Source organism: Oncorhynchus mykiss, chromosome 13 (assembly GCF_057628025.1).
Source record: "Oncorhynchus mykiss isolate SJ-2025 chromosome 13, ASM5762802v1, whole genome shotgun sequence".
In the NCBI taxonomy this organism is placed as follows: domain Eukaryota; kingdom Metazoa; phylum Chordata; class Actinopteri; order Salmoniformes; family Salmonidae; genus Oncorhynchus; species Oncorhynchus mykiss.
In genome coordinates, this window is record NC_143034.1 from 20,218,586 (window position 1) to 20,240,000 (window position 21,415).

General features: G+C 41.3%; 3 protein-coding genes across 5 annotated transcripts in view; 1 reads left to right on the plus strand and 2 right to left on the minus strand.

Annotated features, from left to right (window-relative positions):
- Positions 1 to 4,822, plus strand: LOC149978760 (uncharacterized). Of its 2 annotated transcripts, none has more exons than XM_090195612.1 (3): positions 1 to 303; positions 543 to 639; positions 3,313 to 4,822. In XM_090195612.1, the coding sequence occupies exons 1-3, from the start codon at positions 192 to 194 to the stop codon at positions 3,635 to 3,637; spliced, it is 534 nt and encodes a 177-aa protein (XP_090051738.1). In that variant the 5' UTR covers positions 1 to 191; the 3' UTR covers positions 3,638 to 4,822. The 2 variants fall into 2 exon arrangements, with proteins under 2 accessions (XP_090051738.1, XP_090051739.1); XM_090195613.1 differs by having other exon boundaries at positions 155 to 307.
- Positions 3,770 to 18,380, minus strand: LOC110487235 (xaa-Pro aminopeptidase 1). Of its 2 annotated transcripts, none has more exons than XM_090195611.1 (20): positions 18,183 to 18,380; positions 16,348 to 16,472; positions 15,917 to 15,980; positions 14,389 to 14,493; positions 14,060 to 14,152; positions 13,771 to 13,914; positions 13,505 to 13,600; positions 12,418 to 12,499; positions 12,065 to 12,275; positions 10,272 to 10,361; positions 10,104 to 10,154; positions 9,904 to 9,962; positions 9,300 to 9,377; positions 9,117 to 9,188; positions 6,036 to 6,096; positions 5,850 to 5,919; positions 5,567 to 5,740; positions 5,277 to 5,353; positions 4,876 to 4,974; positions 3,770 to 4,134 (listed from the first exon to the last, which is right to left on the minus strand). In XM_090195611.1, the coding sequence occupies exons 2-20, from the start codon at positions 16,462 to 16,464 to the stop codon at positions 4,015 to 4,017; spliced, it is 1,863 nt and encodes a 620-aa protein (XP_090051737.1). In that variant the 5' UTR covers positions 16,465 to 16,472; positions 18,183 to 18,380; the 3' UTR covers positions 3,770 to 4,014. The 2 variants fall into 2 exon arrangements, with proteins under 2 accessions (XP_090051737.1, XP_090051736.1); XM_090195610.1 differs by lacking the exon at positions 18,183 to 18,380 and adding an exon at positions 17,195 to 17,404.
- The window catches only part of LOC110485617 (uncharacterized), a 23,472-nt gene continuing 20,378 nt past the window's right edge, over positions 18,322 to 21,415 (minus strand). Inside the window, exons 10-11 of the mRNA XM_090195609.1 lie at positions 20,301 to 20,381; positions 18,322 to 19,874 (exon numbers count right to left, since the gene is read on the minus strand). Coding sequence (XP_090051735.1) covers positions 19,771 to 19,874; positions 20,301 to 20,381 — 185 coding nt within the window. The 3' untranslated portion in view covers positions 18,322 to 19,770. The remainder of the gene's footprint in view (positions 19,875 to 20,300; positions 20,382 to 21,415) is intronic.

Genomic DNA, 21,415 nt, shown 5'->3' on the forward strand with positions numbered 1-21,415 from the left:
GGGGTACAACAACTAAAAAGGGTGCAGAACAAAGGCTGGGGGGCGCTAAAAGAGGGGCGCCAAGTTTCCACGACAACAGAACAGAGCCAAGAATAGTTGGGGGGAGTCACATGGTGTTGAGGGCTTTTAAATCAGCGAGTAGAGCTTGAAGCCTGGGATCAGTCCATGTGGTGGATGCCAATGGCAACAATATGAGTGGGATTGGGACCCACAACCACAGTAGTGTGACGGTGATGGCGTTTGATATGAACAGGACTGCGGCTCTCACCACGGTCGACCAGGATATGAACGCAGCAGTACATGGTAGGTAAGGTCAACTATAGGGCTGCTTTTTGGTACCTATAAACATATTGTAAGAAGGCTCACTGTTGAATCTAGCCTCCTCATTTGTAAGTTGAATTGGGAGTGTTGTTAGTTGAGTGGGTCTTGAATAAGTTTCAGTGTTTGACTTGAAATGAAGGTGAACCTTAGTCTTCACTTGTTTTCCCCTCTTCTTAGAATATGGTCACCGTAGTCACTTGTTCCTATCCTTCTTCTTCCAGAGCTCAACGTGTTCAACATCATCCTAATGTCTCTAGCCTTGTGTGTTCTCACCATCACTGGCCTGTTCTGCAGCATATCCTGTCACAACCGCAGACGGTAAGACTTGATGTACTACAATACCCATAATGCTTTGTACTACATATGAATCTTTGCAAAGATTGTATATTATATTGACAAGATATTGGATATGTCCTCAAATAAGGAAGGCAGGCCGGAGGAGGTGAGATCAGGTGGAACCATTCTAGCCAATGAGAGGGCAGATAATCGCGTAAACAGGCCATAGAGTTAGATAGAGCACTCATCTTTGTATCTGGGGCATAATAGCATCTGTTAGAGAGCATTGGCAGCGCCATTGAGGCTAACTCTATTTAAAAGTCTTCATCATTGATTGATTGTTCCTAACTCATAGGAATCCCCACTCAGTTGACTACTTTAAAATGGTGGAGGCCCTCAATGGCAAGGCCCATTCTAAAACAGGTTATATCCATGATGAGAGTTCTATCTCTATGACAAAAGGCACATCTCCGATATAAAGTCGTTTTTGCAGAAATTGGACAAGTTGCAGAAATTCCACGTGTCCACTTACAGTGGGGCAAAAAATTATTTAGTCAGCCACCAATTGTGCAAGTTCTCCCACTTAAAAAGATGAGAGGCCTGTAATTTTTTATCATAGGTACACTTCAACTATGACAGACAAAATGAGAAAAAAAATCCAGAAAATCACATTGTAGGATTTTTAATGAATTTATTTGCAAATTATGGTGGAAAATAAGTATTTGGTCACCTACAAACAAGCAAGATTTCTGGCTCTCACAGACCGGCTCCCCTGTCCTCCACTCGTTACCTGTATTAATGGCACCTGTTTGAACTTGTTATCAGTATAAAAGACACCTGTCCACAACCTCAAACAGTCACACTCCAAACTCCACTATGGGCAAGACCAAAGAGCTGTCAAAGGACACCAGAAACAAAATTGTAGACCTGCACCAGGCTGGGAAGACTGAATCTGCAATAGGTAAGCGGCTTGGTTTGAAGAAATCAACTGTGGGAGCAATTATTATGAAATGGAAGACATACAAGACCACTGATAATCTCCCTCGATCTGGGGCTCCACGCAAGATCTCACGCCGTGGGGTCAAAATGATCACAAAAACGGTGAGCAAAAATCCCAGAACCACACGGGGGGACCTAGTGAATGACCTGCAGAGAGCTGGGCCCAAAGTATCAAAGCCTACCATCAGCAAGGGCATTGAAGATTAAATGTGGCTGGGTCTTTCAGCATGACAATGATCCCAAACACACCGCCAGGGCAACGAAGGAGTGGCTTCGTAAGAAGCATTTCAAGGTCCTGGAGTGGCCTAGCCAGACTCCAGATCTCAACCCCATGGGAAATCATTGGAGGGAGTTGAAAGTCCGTGTTGCCCAGCAACAGCCCCAAAACATCACTGCTCTAGAGGAGATCTGCATGGAGGAATGGGCCACAATACCAGCAACAGTGTGTGAAAACCTTGTGAAGACTTACAGAAAACGTTTGCCAACAAAGGGTATATAACAAAGTATTGAGATAAACTTTTGTCATTGACCAAATACTTATTTTCCACCATAATTTGCAAATAAATTCATAAAAAATCCTACAATGTGATTTTCTGGATTTTTTTTCTCTCATTTTGTCAGTCATAGTTGAAGTGTACCTATGATGAAAATTACAGGCCTCTCGTCTTTTTAAGTGGGAGAACTTGCATAATTGGTGGCTTACTAAATACTTTTTTCCCCCACTGTATATCAGTGCATTCGTAACAAACATTACGAAACGTCAATTCGATCAAATAAGCCTCAAATAGCAAATTAGCAATTACATTTTTTTATTGACAAATTCAACACTCTCGTTGACCTCCATAAAAAAAATATTCTTGTAAATAAATTATTTTCGTGGACAGATTTTGGGTGGAGTAAAACCTCTCGCTTTGCATCTCCTGTCACAGTCACAGGAGGTAAGTCTTGTTGTACTACAGTACCCATAATTCCCTGTACTTCATATATATCTAAAGAGGCTCTACAGCATCTCCTGTCATGGTCGCAGGAGGTCATCTGTCTCTGGGTCATGTTTATATCTCTGGCTTACAATTACCTCTCTGAGTCATGTTGGCATCCTCAGCTAAAGTCATCTTAGTAATGACTCTCACTCATTAGCCTACATTGGAGCAAACAAAATATTTGGTAATGGAATATGATGTTTAAATTACATTGAACCTTTGTTGAAGGTGGTTTTGGTGACAAACCTAGACGTGTAGCCCAGAGGAGGCTGGTGGAAGGAGCTATAGGAGGCCAGCTCAATGTAGAGGCTGGAATGGAATTAATGGAACGGAGTCAAACATGTCATTTCCATGCTTGATGCGTTTAATACCTTTCCATTTATTCCATTCCAGCCATTACATTACAATGAGCCCGGCTTCCTCTGGCGTAGCCTTTTCCTCACTGTACGACTCCACATTTAACACAGTAGAACAGTGACACTCCATGGACATATGATGAAACTGAATGGTCTTTTTACCATGTTGGTTTACCATGTTGGTTTACCATGTTGGTTTACCATGTTGGTTTACCATGTTGGTTTACCATGTTGGTTTACCATGTTGGTTTACCATGTTGGTGTGCACACAAAATAATGATGGATAATGATTTTAATGCATTGGTTTAAAATGACAAGAAAGAACACATAGAATGTCCCACAGTTCCCTGAAAGCGCATTATATCTTTTCCCGCCTCCAGGCTGTTGAAGAGGGCCCAAATGTATGAGAGTGCTGTGCTCCGTGACGTACCAGTCAACCCGGTGGACATCAGAGCTATCAAGAGATCCGCCAGTTTCAGAAACCCTCTCTCATTCTTCAGAAAGCAGGAAGCATCTAAGGACAACTCCAGAATCTACTACATCTACAGTAACCCTCTACCCATAGGGCTGGAGGAAGAGGACAATATGCAGAATATCACCCCTGGTGGATCGAAGGAGCAAGAAGAGCTAACCTTTCAGGACTACGCCAATGATCCCAATAGTGGTATCATCCTGGACCCGCCCAACTTCTACATGCAGCTCTAGAGCAAGGTGGCATGTTCCACTTCATGGGAGGGGTGTTTGATTTTTTTGTCCTATTCAAGTTTGTATTTTGGGAAAAACATTGTCTAAAGTGGATGAACTTTGATGAAGTTATTTGGAAGTTGTGAACGATCCTTTTTTCCACACTTGGATATTTATTGAATCGCCATAAAACAGTTCAGACATGGATGGTGATGATGCTTTAGAAAAGAAGCATAGCGTGAAATACACAGAGACCAGAACCATAGATAGTAGCTTCTCAGAGAAAATATCAAAAGAAAAGGTTATCATCACTGCTGAGATGAGCAATCAATTGATCGATCAATTGTACTCCTGGGCAATACAATTGAATTAAATAAGAGTCAGTCACAGAATAGCCTTCAGGCGATTGGCTGGGTTTCCCTGATCAGCCAATCCATGGCCTCCTTGCGGCCCTGCCTCTCCAGCTCTGCTCCAATCGTCTCCCGGCACTGCCTGTGGTACTCGTTCACCCAATCACGCTGCAGGAAGAGAAGAGAGAGTGTCACACACAGAGTGATAACATACAAAATGGCAGAACTATTACTAATCGATTTCCCCGGTTTCAAAGGGCACCTGTGGATATTTCCTGAAGACCTTCTCATACATGATCTTTGTCTCCTATGGCAAAGCTGATTTGAAACTGTGGATATTTCCTGAAGACCTCCTCATACATGATCTTTGTCTCCTATGGCAAAGCTGATTTGAAACTGTGGATATTTCCTGAAGACCTCCTTATACATGATCTTTGTCTCCTATGGCAAAGCTGATTTGAAACTGTGGATATTTCCTGAAGACCTCCTTATACATGATCTTTGTCTCCTATGGCAAAGCTGATTTGAAACTGTGGATATTTCCTGAAGACCTCCTTATACATGATCTTTGTCTCCTATGGCAAAGCTGATTTGAAACTGAAAGATTCCACCAAACAATACAGTATTTCTACACAAGTTTCAAGGGCTGTTTAAATTTTAGAGCTGTATAATGATGACTTTTTTAAAATTAGAAATAAATGATTGCTTTATTTTAGTATAAATAAATGAGTGCTTTATTTTAGTATAAATAAATGAGTGCTTTATTTTAGTATAAATACATTTGTGCTTTATTTTAGTATAAATATATTTGTGCTTTATTTTAGTATAAATAAATGAATGACACCTCCTAAAGAAAGTGAAGTGTGTTTGGTAAAATATGAATTCCAAAGAATGGGGACCAAGACTGACCTCTTTCTGGGTGAGAAGATCTGTGTTTACCATCTTGGCTTGGATGGGGACCAGAGTGAGAGGCTCAAACGTCAAACTGCCCTTGTTCCTGTAGTTGTACTGAGGACACAGACACAAAGGTCACATGGTCTTCACTAGCCTTCACACTTCATTTTACATGTAGTCAGTCAATCTGTCTCCATAAACATCAATACTCATTCTTCACTCTATACACACTTTACTTCATTTTATACTTATTCAGTCAATCTGTCTCCATTAACATCAATACTCATTCTTCACTCTATACACACTTTACTTCATTTTATACTTATTCAGTCAATCTGTCTCCATAAACATCCATACTCATTCTTCACTCTACACACACTTTACTTCATTTTATACTTATTCAGTCAATCTCTTACCTTGGGTTTTGCTGGCACCACCAGAACAACGTTTTCAATTCGAATGCCAAACAAGCCGTCCTCATAGTACCCAGGTTCTGAGGAAAGGAAGGAGACAAGTTCAGGTGTGTGTGAGAGAGAAACAGAGACGGAAAGAAACAGAGAGAGAAATAGTTAAATTGTCTGTGTGTTTGTGTATGCATGCATGATAGTTAGTAAGTGCGTGTGTGTATGCGTGCCTGCATGTCTGTGTGTGTTTGCATGCATGTACGTGAGTCTGTGTATGTCCATATATGTGTGAGCGTACCCACCATCGCTGACAATCATGCCTGCCTCCAGGGGCTCGTCGGCGAAGGTCTTGTAGGAGATCCCACAGGGTCCCTCGTGGACATTGAGGAAACATCCCACCCCGTGGCCCGTACCATGAAGGTAGTCCAGCCCAGAGTCCCACAGCGCCTGGCGGGCAAACGAGTCCAGCAGGTGGCCTAAGGGTGGATGGGGAGGAGGGGGGAGTGGAGGTTTACATTTTACATATTAGTCATTTAAAAACAAACACTGGCAACATTGAGTACTCCACAAACAACAAGGTCTCACCTTTGGTTCCGTTGGGGAAAATGGCAGCGCTGACGGCTATATGTCCCTTCAGAACATAGGTGAAGGTTTCCTGAGATACAGAGAGAAAACCTATATGTCACTGAACATACCACTGGCCACTGGGACTTTCCTTCTGTCATATGCTGTAGCAGGTCATGAGAGGAGAGGCATATGGATAATTGTTACCTTCTCATAAGCAGAGGGGGATCCAAAGTGCATGGTGCGGGTGACGTCTGTTGTTCCATCACTAGAAAACACCAGAATTTATTAGAACAATATGTTTTATTTGTAACGTGCTTTTCTTATGTGTCACATTATTATGTATTACATGTAGCATTATCACACGTAGCATTATGTGTAGCATTATTACATGTAGGATTATGTGCAGCATTATTACATGTAGGATTATGTGTAGCATTATTACATGTAGGATTATATGCAGCATTATTACATGTAAGATTATGTGCAGCATTATTACATGTAGGATTATGTGCAGTATTATGTGCAGCATTATTACATGTAGGATTATGTGCAGTATTATGTGCAGCATTATTACATGTAGCATTATGTGCAGTATTATGTGCAGCATTATTACATGTAGCATTATGTGCAGGATTATGTGCAGCATTATTACATGTAGCATTATGTGCAGCATTATGTGCAGCATTATGTGTAGCATTATTACATGTAGGATTATGTGCAGCATTATTACATGAAGATTATGTGTAGCATTATTACATGTAGGATTATATGCAGCATTATTACATGTAAGATTATGTGCAGCATTATTACATGTAGGATTATGTGCAGTATTATGTGCAGCATTATTACATGTAGCATTATGTGCAGTATTATGTGCAGCATTATTACATGTAGCATTATGTGCAGCATTATGTGCAGCATTATGTGTAGCATTATTACATGTAGGATTATGTGTAGCATTATTACATGTAGGATTATGTGCAGCATTATTACATGTAGGATTATGTGTAGCATTATTATATGTTGGATTATGTGCAGCATTATTACATGTAGGATTATGTGCAGCATTATTACATGTAGGATTATGTGTAGCATTATTACATGTAGGATTATGTGCAGCATTATTACATGTAGCATTATGTGTAGCATTATGTGCAGCATTATTACATGTAGGATTATGTGCAGTATTATGTGCAGCATTATTACATGTAGCATTATGTGTAGCATTATGTGCAGCATTATTACATGTAGGATTATGTGCAGTATTATGTGCAGCATTATTACATGTAGCATTATGTGCAGCATTATGTGCAGCATTATGTGTAGCATTATTACATGTAGGATTATGTGTAGCATTATTACATGTAGGATTATGTGCAGCATTATTACATGTAGGATTATGTGTAGCATTATTACATGTAGGATTATGTGCAGCATTATTACATGTAGCATTATGTGCAGCATTATTACATGTAGGATTATGTGCAGTATTATTACATGTAGGATTATGTGCAGCATTATTACATGTAGGATTATGTGCAGCATTATTACATGTAGGATTATGTGTAGCATTATTACATGTAGGATTATGTGCAGCATTATTACATGTAGCATTATGTGTAGCATTATGTGCAGCATTATTACATGTAGGATTATGTGCAGTATTATGTGCAGCATTATTACATGTAGGATTATGTGCAGTATTATGTGCAGCATTATTACATGTAGCATTATGTGCAGCATTATTACATGTAGGATTATGTGCAGTATTATGTGCAGCATTATTACATGTAGCATTATGTGCAGCATTATGTGCAGTATTATGTGTAGCATTATTACATGTAGGATTATGTGCAGCATTATTACATGTAGGATTATGTGTAGCATTATTACATGTAGGATTATGTGCAGCATTATTACATGTAGGATTATGTGTAGCATTATTACATGTAGGATTATGTGCAGCATTATTACATGTAGCATTATGTGTAGCATTATGTGCAGCATTATTACATGTAGGATTATGTGCAGTATTATGTGCAGCATTATTACACGTAGCATTATGTGTAGCATTATGTGCAGCATTATTACATGTAGGATTATGTGAAGCATTATTACATGTAGGATTATGTGTAGCATTATTACATGTAGGATTATGTGCAGCATTATTACATGTAGCATTATGTGTAGCATTATGTGCAGCATTATTACATGTAGGATTATGTGCAGTATTATGTGTACCATTATTACATGTAGCATTATGTGTAGCATTATTACATGTAGCATTATGTGTAGCATTATTACATGTGGCATTATGTGTAGCATTATGTGCAGCATTATTACATGTAGGATTATGTGCAGTATTATGTGCAGCATTATTACATGTAGCATTATGTGCAGCATTATGTGCAGTATTATGTGTAGCATTATTACATGTAGGATTATGTGCAGCATTATTACATGTAGGATTATGTGTAGCATTATTACATGTAGGATTATGTGCAGCATTATTACATGTAGGATTATGTGTAGCATTATTACATGTAGGATTATGTGCAGCATTATTACATGTAGCATTATGTGTAGCATTATGTGCAGCATTATTACATGTAGGATTATGTGCAGTATTATGTGCAGCATTATTACGCGTAGCATTATGTGTAGCATTATGTGCAGCATTATTACATGTAGGATTATGTGCAGCATTATTACATGTAGGATTATGTGTAGCATTATTACATGTAGGATTATGTGCAGCATTATTACATGTAGCATTATGTGTAGCATTATGTGCAGCATTATTACATGTAGGATTATGTGCAGTATTATGTGTACCATTATTACATGTAGCATTATGTGTAGCATTATTACATGTAGCATTATGTGTAGCATTATTACATGTAGCATTATGTGTAGCATTATGTGCAGCATTATTACATGTAGGATTATGTGCAGTATTATGTGCAGCATTATTACATGTAGCATTATGTGTAGCATTATGTGCAGCATTATTACATGTAGGATTATGTGCAGCATTATTACATGTAGCATTATGTGTAGCATTATGTGCAGCACTATTACATGTAGGATTATGTGCAGCACTATTACATGTAGCATTATGTGCAGCATTATTACATGTAGCATTATGTGTAGCATTATGTGCAGCATTATTACATGTAGGATTTGTGCAGTATTATGTGTAGCATTATTACATGTAGGATTATGTGCAGCAGTATTACATGTAGGATTATGTGCAGCATTATCACATGTAGGATTATTGCTTACATATACTGGGCTCCAGAGTCGAGGAGGTAGATTTCGTTTAGAGAGAGAGTTCTGTTGGTTTCAGGGAGGGGTCTATAGGACAACAAAAATAAGTACATAAATAGAAAATAAGTTATCAAAAACATGATTATAGACAACTACATTAATTACAGTGTAATAAAGTTCTACAATAAACAAAGGTACCTGTAATGAATGATTGCTCCGTTTGGTCCAACACTGGAAATGGATGGGAAGCTGAGTCCAACAAAGTCTTTCTGTTGGCTGAAACCACATAAAATACATGAATATTTATGTGTGTATGTAAGCAATAAGGACTGAGGGGGTGTGGTATATGGCTAATATACCACGGCTGTGGGCTGTTCTTAGGCACGCATCGCAGAGTTGAAGGAGGTACATACAGTTCCTAATTGTTTCAATAGAGGGAGTTCAAATGCTAAATATCCCTCTCATGCAAAAGCTTCTGACTCACTAGGAATATCTCAATTACATACTCCTCGTGTCCGCTCTACTCTCTCCTCGTCTCCTTCTCAAAACCCACTGGATGAGAAAGCCAGAGATCCCTCCCCTCTGACCTTCTCCTCCAATGTGTTTTGAGAAAGAGAGCTGTATGCAATTGTCCTATTCTTTGTGCTTCAGAAATGATTTTTCACAGTGTAGTGACTGCACGGAAAATAACATCTCAATCTAAAGATCCAGGATCATCAGTGAAGTTGGAGAGCAAACATCAGAGATGTTGTTATTACATAGCTTTGTTATTTTAGGGTTGAAGTGAAAAGTAGAATCCCACCTGCGTAACTCCTCGGCCTTATCTGCTGCGGATATCTCAGTCACTGTGCCTTTTGGAATCTAGAAAACCACAACCACACAGTACATGACACGCAGGCATTGCAACACTCACAGCCAAAAAGTCTGCAATCATAAAAGTGTAATACTACTTTCAGCTACAAAACTACTGGAAATTACATTTTAAAAGTACATATAAAGTACCTCTTTTTCCAACCAAGCGAAGAGCTCACAAAGGGCGACAGCATCCTTGATCTGTGGTTGAGGAGAAAAAGTCAAACAGGATCAATGGCTGGTTGATGATACAATTATGGTGATTTGATGATGTCTAAAATCCAATTAAATAATTGTAAGGATCAAAAGGTAACTTACATGGGCCATTTTCATCCCTTGAATCTCGGTGGCGTTCTTGACAGCTTTGGCGAGGCAGAGAGGAGTGTAGGGGATAGGAGACCGGTGGGCCTGTGGACAAAACAGAAAAACAAAGCAATGAATTAGTAGGTACCTGATGCTACACATATCATTTTACTAAATAGGCCTACATATAAACTCAGCAAAAAAAGAAACGTCCCTTTTTCAGGACCCTGTCTTTCAAAGATAAATCGTAAAAATCCAAATAACCTCACAGATCTTCATTGTAAAGGGTTTAAACACTGTTTCCCATGCTTGTTCAATGAACCATAAACAATTAATGAACATGAACCTGTGGAATGGTCATTAAGACACTAAGGTCACAGTTTTGAAAACTTAGGACACTAAAAAGGCCTTTCTACTGACTCTGAAAAACACCAAAAGAAAGATCCCAGGGTCCCTGCTCATCTGCGTGCTGCAAGGAGGCATGAAGACTGCAGATGTGGTCAGGGCAATAAATTGCAATGTCCGTACTGTGAGACGCCTAAGACAGCACTACAGGGAGACAGGACGGACAGCTGATCGTGTAACAACAGCTGCACAGGATCGGTACATCCGAACATCACACCTGCGGGACAGGTACAGGATGGCAACAACAACTGCCCGAGTTACAGCAGGAAAACACAATCCCTTCATCAGTGCTCAGACTGTCTGCAATAGGCTAAGAGAGGCTGGACTGAGGGCTTTAGGCCTGTTGTAAGGCAGGTCCTCACCAGACACCACCGGCAACAACGTTGCCTATGGGCACAAACCCACCATCGCTGGACCAGACAGGACTGGCAAAAAGTGCTCTTCACTGACGAGCCGCGGTTTTGTCTCACCAGAGGTGATGGTCGGATTCGCGTTTATCGTCGAAGGAATGAGCGTTACACCGAGGCCTGTACTCTGGAGCAGGATCAATTTGGAGGTGGAGGGTCCCTCATGGTCTGGGGCGGTGTGTCACAGCATCATCAGACTGAGCTTGTTGTCATTGCAGGCAATCTCAACGCTGTGCGTTACAGGGAAGACATCCTCCTCCCTCATGTGTTACCCTTCCTGCAGGCTCATCCTGACATGACCGTCCAGCATGACAAAGCCACCAGCCATAATGCTCGTTCTGTGCATGATTTACTGCAAGACAGGAATGTCAGTGTTCTGCCATGGCCAGCGAAGAGCCCGGATCTCAATCCCATTGAGTACGTCTGGAACCTGTTGGATCGGAGGGCGAGGGCTAGGGCAGTTCCACCCAGAAATGTCCGGGAACTTGCAGGTGCCTTGGTGGAAGAGTAGGGTAACATCTCACAGCAAGAACTGCCAAATCTGGTGCAGTCCATGAGGAGACACTGCAGTACTTAATGCAGCTGGTGGCCACACCAGATACTGACTGTTACTTTTGATTTTGACCCCCCCCCCTTTGTTCATGGACACATTATTCCATTTCTGTTAGTCACATGTCTGTGGAACTTGTTCAGTTTATGTCTCAGTTGTTGAATCTTATGTTCACACAAATATATACACGTTAAGTTTGCTGAAAATAAACGCAGTTGACAGTGAGAGGACGTTTCTATTTTTGCTGAGTTTATTAACAAAAGTACTTTACATTGTTTGGGGGTAACTCATCCCCATCCCACTCATTCTACCAATGTGATACAGCCATGCACAGTGGTCATTTTGTGCCTGACTACACAGTTGTACTCTCTCACCTTGGGAATAACCTGCATGAGCACCCACTACAGCCATTTTGTGTCAGGAATTACACAGTCGCACTCTCTCACCTTGGGGATGACCTGCATGAGGGCGCAGCTGGCTTTGTCGCTGATCCACACCTTCTCCTTGGGCCCCAGGGAGGCACACACAGCCTGCAGCTCTGTGAACACAGACTCATAGGGGGCAGTCTGGATGCTAAGCTCCACCTTGGAGGGCGTGTCCAGCTGAAGGTGCTCCCTCACCGTCGGCACGGCCAGACGCTTGATGTCCACGAAGAGCCTAGGTGGGGTCAGAGGTCAGATTCATGACGTACTTCTCATGGGAGATCAAAGTATGCTGTGCATTCTATACTGTGTCAGAGAAAGGACAGTTGGGAAAGAAAGTAAAGTGTTTTATTTTATATTCATTTAGGTGCTTTTACCTGATTGTGTTCATTCCAACGATGGCGTACGCAAAGAAAACAGGGTTGTACTCGATGTCAGAGCCACGGAGGTTGAACAGCCCTGGGAAGAGTAACACAGTTAAAACACACTGCCACTTTACACCTGTTTGGTGGATACAATTTTTTTTCCTGTTCTCCTTCAACAAATTCAGTAATGTATGTAAGCATTTGATTGTGACAAATCAAATGTGATTTGGATTTTTATGTACAGTGGTTTGAATCTTGTAAACAGCTATTTAAAAATGTGTCTTCTGCTAAAAATAAATTAGCTAGCACTGTGTTTTTATTAATATTATTAATATGATCCTAATCATCATTATTATTATTATTATTAATAATATGATCCTAATCATTATTATTATTATTATTATTAATAATTGTATTGTTATTATGATGATGAGGTTACCCTCCTCACCCTCTAAGGAAGAAGCCCAGACAAACCCCCTCATTTAGACACATTAGTCTAAAAGTGACTGGACGACTGCAATCAACATCAACATTGTCCTCCCTAATTAACACAAACACTCTGGCCAGCCAATCAGCTCTGAGAGCTCTATAGGCCCGTTAGGGCCAGCTAACGAGGTGCTCAGACAGGCATCTACAGGGACACCCGTACAGCCTCAGGGTTCTTGGATCGTGATCAGAGGGTGTCGTGTCTACCTCACAGGGTTATGCAACCTAACTGTTTGGTGAGGTCATTCAATAAAGTGCATCAACCCTGGTCCTGTAGGTCTACTGGTTGGGCAGACGTTTGTTCCAGCCCTGCACTAACACACCTGATTCAACCCATCAACTACTCTTCAATCAAGACATTTGATTAGGCTGTCATTGTAAATAATAATTTGCTCTTAACTGACTTGCCTAGTTAAATAAAAATGTGTTGAATCAGGTGTGCTAGTGCTGGGTTGGAACGAAAGCCTGTGCACCCTGTAACTCGACATGACCAGGGTTAGTGAGTTGGTGATATTTTATATGGTAATTCCAACGACTGTTTAGGGTGAATTATATAGGAAACATTTCTCTGTGCTGTGTTATAGTAACTATATCAGTATAAAGGGAATCATACATGCAATCTCATCCAGCGCCGTGGCAACGAACCAAGAGATCTTCCTCTCGGCCATCTTGGATCTCAGAGCGGTCATCTTGTCCTGCCAGGTCAGACCTGGAACAGAGGAGGACCTGGATTAACTGTGAACCATTGATGAGGAAAATGTATCAAAAACATTGTACACACATGTACAGCTACTACCTTTAAACCAATCACAAGATGGGATACATAACACCTCTAGAATGTTGAATAGGTCAATAATGGCTCCAAGCGGTACTACCGACCCGTGAACCCCAGGCCCAGGGTGAGGAGCTGAGTGGAGGGTCTGGTTGGACGGTCCATCCAGATGGCATCTATCAGGTTGTCCTGAACAGCCACCAGGGAGTGGCCTGCACTGGCCAGGGCCTTAGACATGCTCTTCCACTGGTCTGGATGGAACAACAGACAGGTCATGTAACCATAGTCAGCACCACAATGGTAGATACTTAGCACTGGAAGTATAGTAACAACATGTGCTACACCATTATCACTGTGTTATTGTGTACGACGTAAGAGATGTGGAACTCCACGGACCAGCAGCAATGATCCAGGGGTCCACTCCTACTGTCGAGTTCTCAGGCAGCACACTGATCAGCCAGTCCTCCTGGCTAAGTGTCTCCTTCAGACCTGGTGACAGGAAACACCCGCAATGAGCCAGAAAATACTGACACATCTCACAACAGAGTCGACGGTCCCATGTGTAGGATGTCTTATCAAGAGAAGCATCGGACAATCTATACTAAACTGGTTAAGTTTTAACTTTAGATGCAGAAGAAACCAACTTCCACTTATACTAGCTTCAACTAGGTGTCTTCAGATGCCATATCCATTCAAGAACTAAGAGTGTTGTTGTTGTTGTTTACCCATCTTCATGAGGGTCCAGTTGTTGTCCATCTGCTGGCTGGCCTGGAGGAAGTACCGTCCGTCTGTCCACATGGCCGCATGCTTCTCTGTTACTATGGCCGTGCCTGGAGACATGTCATCAATCAATCAAGGCTACATATCTGTTCTCTGTTACTATGGCCGTGCCTGGAGACACGTCATCAATCAATCAAGGCTAGATATCTGTTCTCTGTTACTATGACCTGGAGACATGTCATCAATTAATCAAGGCTAGATATCTGTTCTCTGTTACTATGGCCGTGCCTGGAGACACGTCATCAATCAATCAAGGCTACATATCTGTTCTCTGTTACTATGACCTGGAGACATGTCATCAATCAATCAAGGCTACATATCTGTTCTCTGTTACTATGACCTGGAGACATGTCATCAATCAAGGCTACATATCTGTTCTCTGTTACTATGACCTGGAGACATGTCATCAATCAAGGCTACATATCTGTTCTCTGTTACTATGGCCGTGCCTGGAGACATGTCATCAATCAATCAAGGCTAGATATCTGTTCTCTGTTACTATGACCTGGAGACATGTCATCAATCAATCAATCAAGGCTACATATCTGTTCTCTGTTACTATGGCCGTGCCTGGAGACATGTCATCAATCAATCAAGGCTAGATATCTGTTCTCTGTTACTATGGCCGTGCCTGGAGACATGTCATCAATCAATCAAGGCTACATATCTGTTCTCTGTTACTATGGCCGTGCCTGGAGACATGTCATCAATCAAGGCTACATATCTGTTCTCTGTTACTATGACCTGGAGACATGTCATCAATCAATCAAGGCTACATATCTGTTCTCTGTTACTATGGCCGTGCCTGGAGACACGTCATCAATCAATCAAGGCTACATATCTGTTCTCTGTTACTATGGCCGTGCCTGGAGACACGTCATCAATCAATCAAGGCTACATATCTGTTCTCTGTTACTATGGCCGTGCCTGGAGACACGTCATCAATCAATCTAGGCTACATATCTGTTCTCTGTTACTATGGCCGTGCCTGGAGACACGTCATCAATCAATCAAGGCTACATATCTGTTCTCTGTTACTATGGCCGTGCCTGGAGACACGTCGTCTTAATAGCTGATTCTTAGTCATGTCTTTAGTTGTCACTATGCTACTGTTCAAAGGTTGTCAAGCGAGGCTACAGAACAGTCCTGTTTCTATGGCCTGATTTCATTTTATTATCAACGTGTCCAATCTCTGACCCTAATTCAATACAAGCAGATGTCTGTCTATATTGTTTACAGATGCCCTGTTCTTTCTTAGGGCGTATAAGTTCACTGTTATAATCAAGGTGTGCATTTATGGGAAATGACAATACAACTTTCCTGGTATTGTATGAAGTGTTGATTTCATCTGTTCTGACATGACCAAAGGCTGAGATAAGTTTGTCTTTGTGTATTCACTGGTGTTCTCGCCATATCAGCCTCCTTTATAACAAGGGAACTAGATCCTGACACAAGTACACACACACACAATACCTGCGGAGCCATTGAAGCCACAGATGAATTCACGTCTGCAGTCACATGGTGCGATGTATTCACTCTGTAACGAGAGAGAGAGAGAGAGAGAGAGAGAGGAGAGAGAGAGATCAGATCCAGCAGTAATCAGGTATAAGTGGTCCCCTAGCAGTTATTATAACATCTTAATTATTCCCCTCTTCACATCACGACTCAAGACCAGAGAGAGAGGGTGTAAGGGAGGGATGAGGTTTAGAGAGAGAGAGAGAGAGAGAAAGAAAGAGTGAAAGATGTGGAGATGGAGAGGACCCTGCTAGAAAGTCACATTGTCCATTACTAGAGGTCAGGCAGACTTATACTCACTATTGTTCATTATTTCTAATTAGTAATTCTGTGTGTGTGTGTGTGTGTGCATATGTGTGTTCTTGCGTACGTGCGACTGTGTTCAGTACCTGGTGTGCGTCTCCAGAGGGGACAATGTAGGCCTGGATGGGCTCAGCGATGTGCTTGGTGTTCCTCATGGCTTGCCGTAGCTGCCGCAGCAGCTCCACTGTGATCTTGGGAGACATGGCAGCGTCTAGGGAGAGATACACAGGCGGTAAAGCCATAACAGACGAACTGAACAGGCAGCCCAAGAATGGGACTCCGGAGGGATCCACAGTTACAGTATGCTCCTGCCTCCCCTCTCGAGTAGGTTAGTTAGTTTCAGTCACAGTATGCTCCTGCCTCCCCTCTCGAGTAGGTTAGTTAGTTTCAGTCACAGTTACAGTATGCTCCTGCCTCCCCTCTCGAGTAGGTTAGTTAGTTTCAGTCACAGTTACAGTATGCTCCTGCCTCCCCTCTCGAGTAGGTTAGTTAGTTTCAGTCACAGTTACAGTATGCTCCTGCCTCCCCTCTCGGGTAGGTTAGTTCATCTGTCTCAGTCACAGTTTTACCTCCACAGATACAGGGGTTTAAACCACGATAGAGTAACTGAACAGGTACACCATGGCTAAAGATGCTCCCTCAGAACTAGGCTACACACAGCAGTGTAATACAACTGGAACGACCCTGGTTTATATCGACTCTACCATTGGAGCATGCTTTTGTGACACAGTTGAATTCCGTGGGGCTACGGGCCAGAAGGTGCCTGTTTCGTTACCTTGGTGTCAGAAGTGGACCATGTATAGCCTAAACTAGAATCGACCTCCTACAAAATGATAAGGAATAATAACATAAACGCTTCGTTTAACATACCGGACAAACTAAACATATATGTTAGTCATTATTGTGAACTCAAACTATTAATAATGCAATTACCTGAGCCCATGTCGTCTTCAGCCGTCTATGAGATATCTGACAAATAGCCTGTTAACGTGGGGCTCAAAGTCTTAGTCTGCACCTGGATCTTTAACCTTGCTGACTCAGACAAACTCAGGGTTAAATATTAACAGATTATGGTTATTATCTTTGCTGCAATTGCAAACTATTCAATTACCCTTAGGCCTGAATGCTGCCTTTAGACAGTATACTTTGATCATGCATCAAGGTCTAAGAAACCCATTTACAAAAAGGCATTTCGTGAGATCGTGATTTTGAAAGATTTGACATACTGTAAGGTGTATAATGGATAATATCAGTGGTTTCATTTCAGGCCGTTAAAGGAATAAAATCATCCCATATTGTCGATGGGGTAGTTTTATTCATCGATGCCAGAATGGGCGTCATCCAATCGCCTCAACAAAGCCACCGCCGAACTCACGGATTGGCTGAAACCTACATGCGATGTTGTTTACCATTTGAGAACAATTATTATGGGAAGTTCGCTGGCAACAAGTGGTTGGAAACTGGTGAACTAATTAAATTGCTAATTGAATGATTCCAACTGGCATAATTGTGTTAATTCAATGCAGTTATTTTGTCGCAGTTGGGATAGGTGTGGCATTTCATCAGTTTGCTGTGGGGGATATTCAATGGAAAAGTTACTTTGAGCAAAATAATACGAATTTCTTAGCCAATATTGTATATATTTCATTAGAGTATGAGTCACACGTTGTTCATAGCTGTAGTAGTTAACACATTAGACATATATTTTCTACAAAAAATATTCGTGGGCTTTGCCTATCTTGCTAGCTAGACAACATTAATGGGGCTACGCGAGTAGCATGTAGCACGCGAGCGTCTTCCACATTACAACCACACGATATTCTCTATTCATTGCTTTCTTGCATCGGGCAACTGAACCCCCGATAGAAAGTTTGTTAACACCATGTCAGTTTAATAAGATAACGTTAAATTGTACATTTACCTTAGAAATGCAATTCTGTCGTTTAAAACACTATTTTATGCAGCTGTCCCTTGTGTTAATTTACAAAACAGTAGGCTGCCATTGAATCCTTGACGTTTCTGGTCACGTGACACGAGCTTCTTCCAATAACCACACGGAGTTGAGACTCGCCTCCCTTTAATTCAAAATACAGCGGCTCAAGTAAACAGCAACATGAATGAAACGGTATGTAGCCTACGTCCCTGCATAGGAGAAAAAGGCCTATAGAAATGTCACGATTTCAATAATTCGTATTTATCCAAATATATGTTTTCATCATCACATATTATTTGTATGGTTACTCAATAAAAACATATATGCAAGACTTCGAAATTCACCTTAAATGGGAATGTGGCAGTTTAATACATTAATGCATGAGAAAACAATGCATACATACAATGGGACACATTTGCAAACATTTACAGCATCTCTTTCCTTCAAATTGCATTTTTGATACAGTAATTGGACAGGGAAGGACAATGAACAATTGTTGCTCTATTACGTTTGCTTTGATGTTCTGGATATTGGATATTACTCAGTCATATTTACCCAAATGTGGAATATTTACAATATAGTACAGGAAGTTGGCATTTAGTTGGCATCTAAAGTATATATATTTTTTATATCTAGGATAAAAAACGAATAAACAAAAAAATGCTTGATCAAGAGCAAATTCAAACCCACACCATTCAGACCAATGACAAAAAGATCATCAAAATATAGACTTCATTGCAGTTTAGAAAATAGGAATATTTGACAGTTCCAGTGTTGATTCAAAGTGAGGGTTAGGGCTATGCCCAAATGGCACCCTATTCCCTATATAGTGCACTACTTTTGACCAAAGCCCAAGTCTTTGCTAGGTAAAGCCCCGTCTTATCTTAGCTCACAGGTCACCATAGCCGCACCCACCTGTAGCATGCGCTCCAGCAGGTACATTTCACTGGTCACCAACAAAGTCAATTCCACCTTTGGCCGTCTTTCCTTCCAGTTCTCTGCTGCCAATGACTGGAATGAATTTAAAAAATCACTGAAGCTGGAGACTCATATCTCCCTTACTAACTTTAAGCATCCATTGTCAGAGCAGCTCACAGATCATTGCACCTGTACATAGCTCATCTGTAAATAGCCCATCCAACTACCTCATCCCCATATTGTTATTTTTTATTTTTTTTGCTCCTTTGCACCCCAGTATCTCTACTTGCACATTCATTTTCTGCACATCTATCACTCCAGTTTACCTGCTAAATTGTAATTACTTCGCCACTACAGCCTATTTATTGCCTTACCTCCCTAATCTTACCTCATTTGCACACAATGTATATCGATTTGTTCTATTGTGTTATTGACTGTACGTTTGTTTATTCCATGTGTAACTCTGTTTAGTTGCTTGTGTCGCACTGCCTTGCTTTAACTTGGCCAGGTCGCAGTTGTAAATGAGAGCTTGTTCTCAACTGGCTTACCTGGTTAAATAAAGGTGAAATATATATATATATTTTTTTTTTAAAGTCCTCTGGTCAGAAGTAGTGCACTATATGGGGAATAGGGTGCCATTTGGGATGCAAACCTAGATCTACAGTATAAACCTCTGCTGGATCAGAGAGTGTAGGAAGTAGGCTGCAGCTATCGTCAACATCACCAGATATCTCCCAGGCTCCAGCAGTTGTCCAGAACTTCCTGTTTAAATGAACATTGAGATGATTGAAGATTGTATTACATTAATACGTCTACACAGTAAGGTTTATTTGTATGTTTCTGTTCAGTTATACACTATCACACCTACTGTATTGGGTGTGTGTGGGTGGGTGGGTGTGTGTGGGTGGGTGGGTGTGTGTGGGTGTGTGTGGGTGGGTGTGTGTGTGTGGGTGGGTGAGTCAGTGGTGTACTTACTTGAGCTGTATTGGGTGTGTGTGTGTGGGTGGGTGTGTGAGTCAGTGGTGTACTTACTTGAGCTGTATTGGGTGTGTGTGGGTGGGTGGATGTGTGTGGGTGGGTGAGTCAGTGGTGTACTTACTTGAGCTGTATTGGGTGTGTGTGGGTGGGTGTGTGTGGGTGGGTAGGTGTGTGTGGGTGGGTGGGTGTGTGAGTCAGTGGTGTACTTACTTGAGCAACCTTCTGTCTGCTTGAAGATGCCCATCTTCTCACTGTCTTTGATAGAGTTCATCTTGTCCGTACTCACCTCCCCTGGAAGTCAACAGGGTTATTGTTTATTAAAAGTCACAGTAGTATGTAGCATTGTGAGTTACCACAGTATTATTACAATGTTATTGCCACTTTATTCTGCCCTGTAATTCTCTTCATCAGGCTTCCCTAAACTAAGAATATTGTGTAAAGATTGTTTTGGAGTATGTGAAAGCTTGGATGGTATATCATGCATTCTTTACCAGAAAGTTGGTTGGCCCTCTTTGATGTCACGTAGGTTGATACATTGCTATGTTTTCATTTATGAAGCCCTTTTACAAAAAGTTCCACTGTTCCTAACATCATTACTAAACTTTAGTCATACTAGCTACCACACCCGGGCTCAGGGATGACTAACTCTGTAAATTCCTGTGGTCTCTCAGAGTTAGGTAAATCAGCTTTAGTTTTCTTGCACATTATTTGTGGAACAATCTTCAAAATGTTAAATGTGATGTTCTGGTGCCTCTAGGTCCATTCAGAAAGATGATTGAGGACCTTATTACTGATGAATGTGATGTTCTGGTGCCTCTAGGTCCATTCAGAAAGATGATTGAGGACCTTATTACTGATGAATGTGATGTTCTGGTGCCTCTAGGTCCATTCAGAAAGATGATTGAGGACCTTATTACTGATGAATGTGATGTTCTGGTGCCTCTAGGTCCATTCAGAAAGATGATTGAGGACCGTATTACTGATGAATGTGATGTTCTGGTGCCTCTAGGTCCATTCAGAAAGCTGATTGAGGACCTTATTACTGATGAATGTGATGTTCTGGTGCCTCTAGGTCCATTCTGAAAGATGATTGAGGACCTTATTACTGATGAATGTGATGTTCTGGTGCCTCTAGGTCCATTCAGAAAGATGATTGAGGACCTTATTATTGATGAATGTGATGTTCTGGTGCCTCTAGGTCCATTCAGAAAGCTGATTGAGGACCTTATTACTGATGAATGTGATGTTCTGGTGCCTCTAGGTCCATTCAGAAAGATGATTGAGGACCTTATTATTGATGAATGTCTTTGTTTTTTATGACCGTG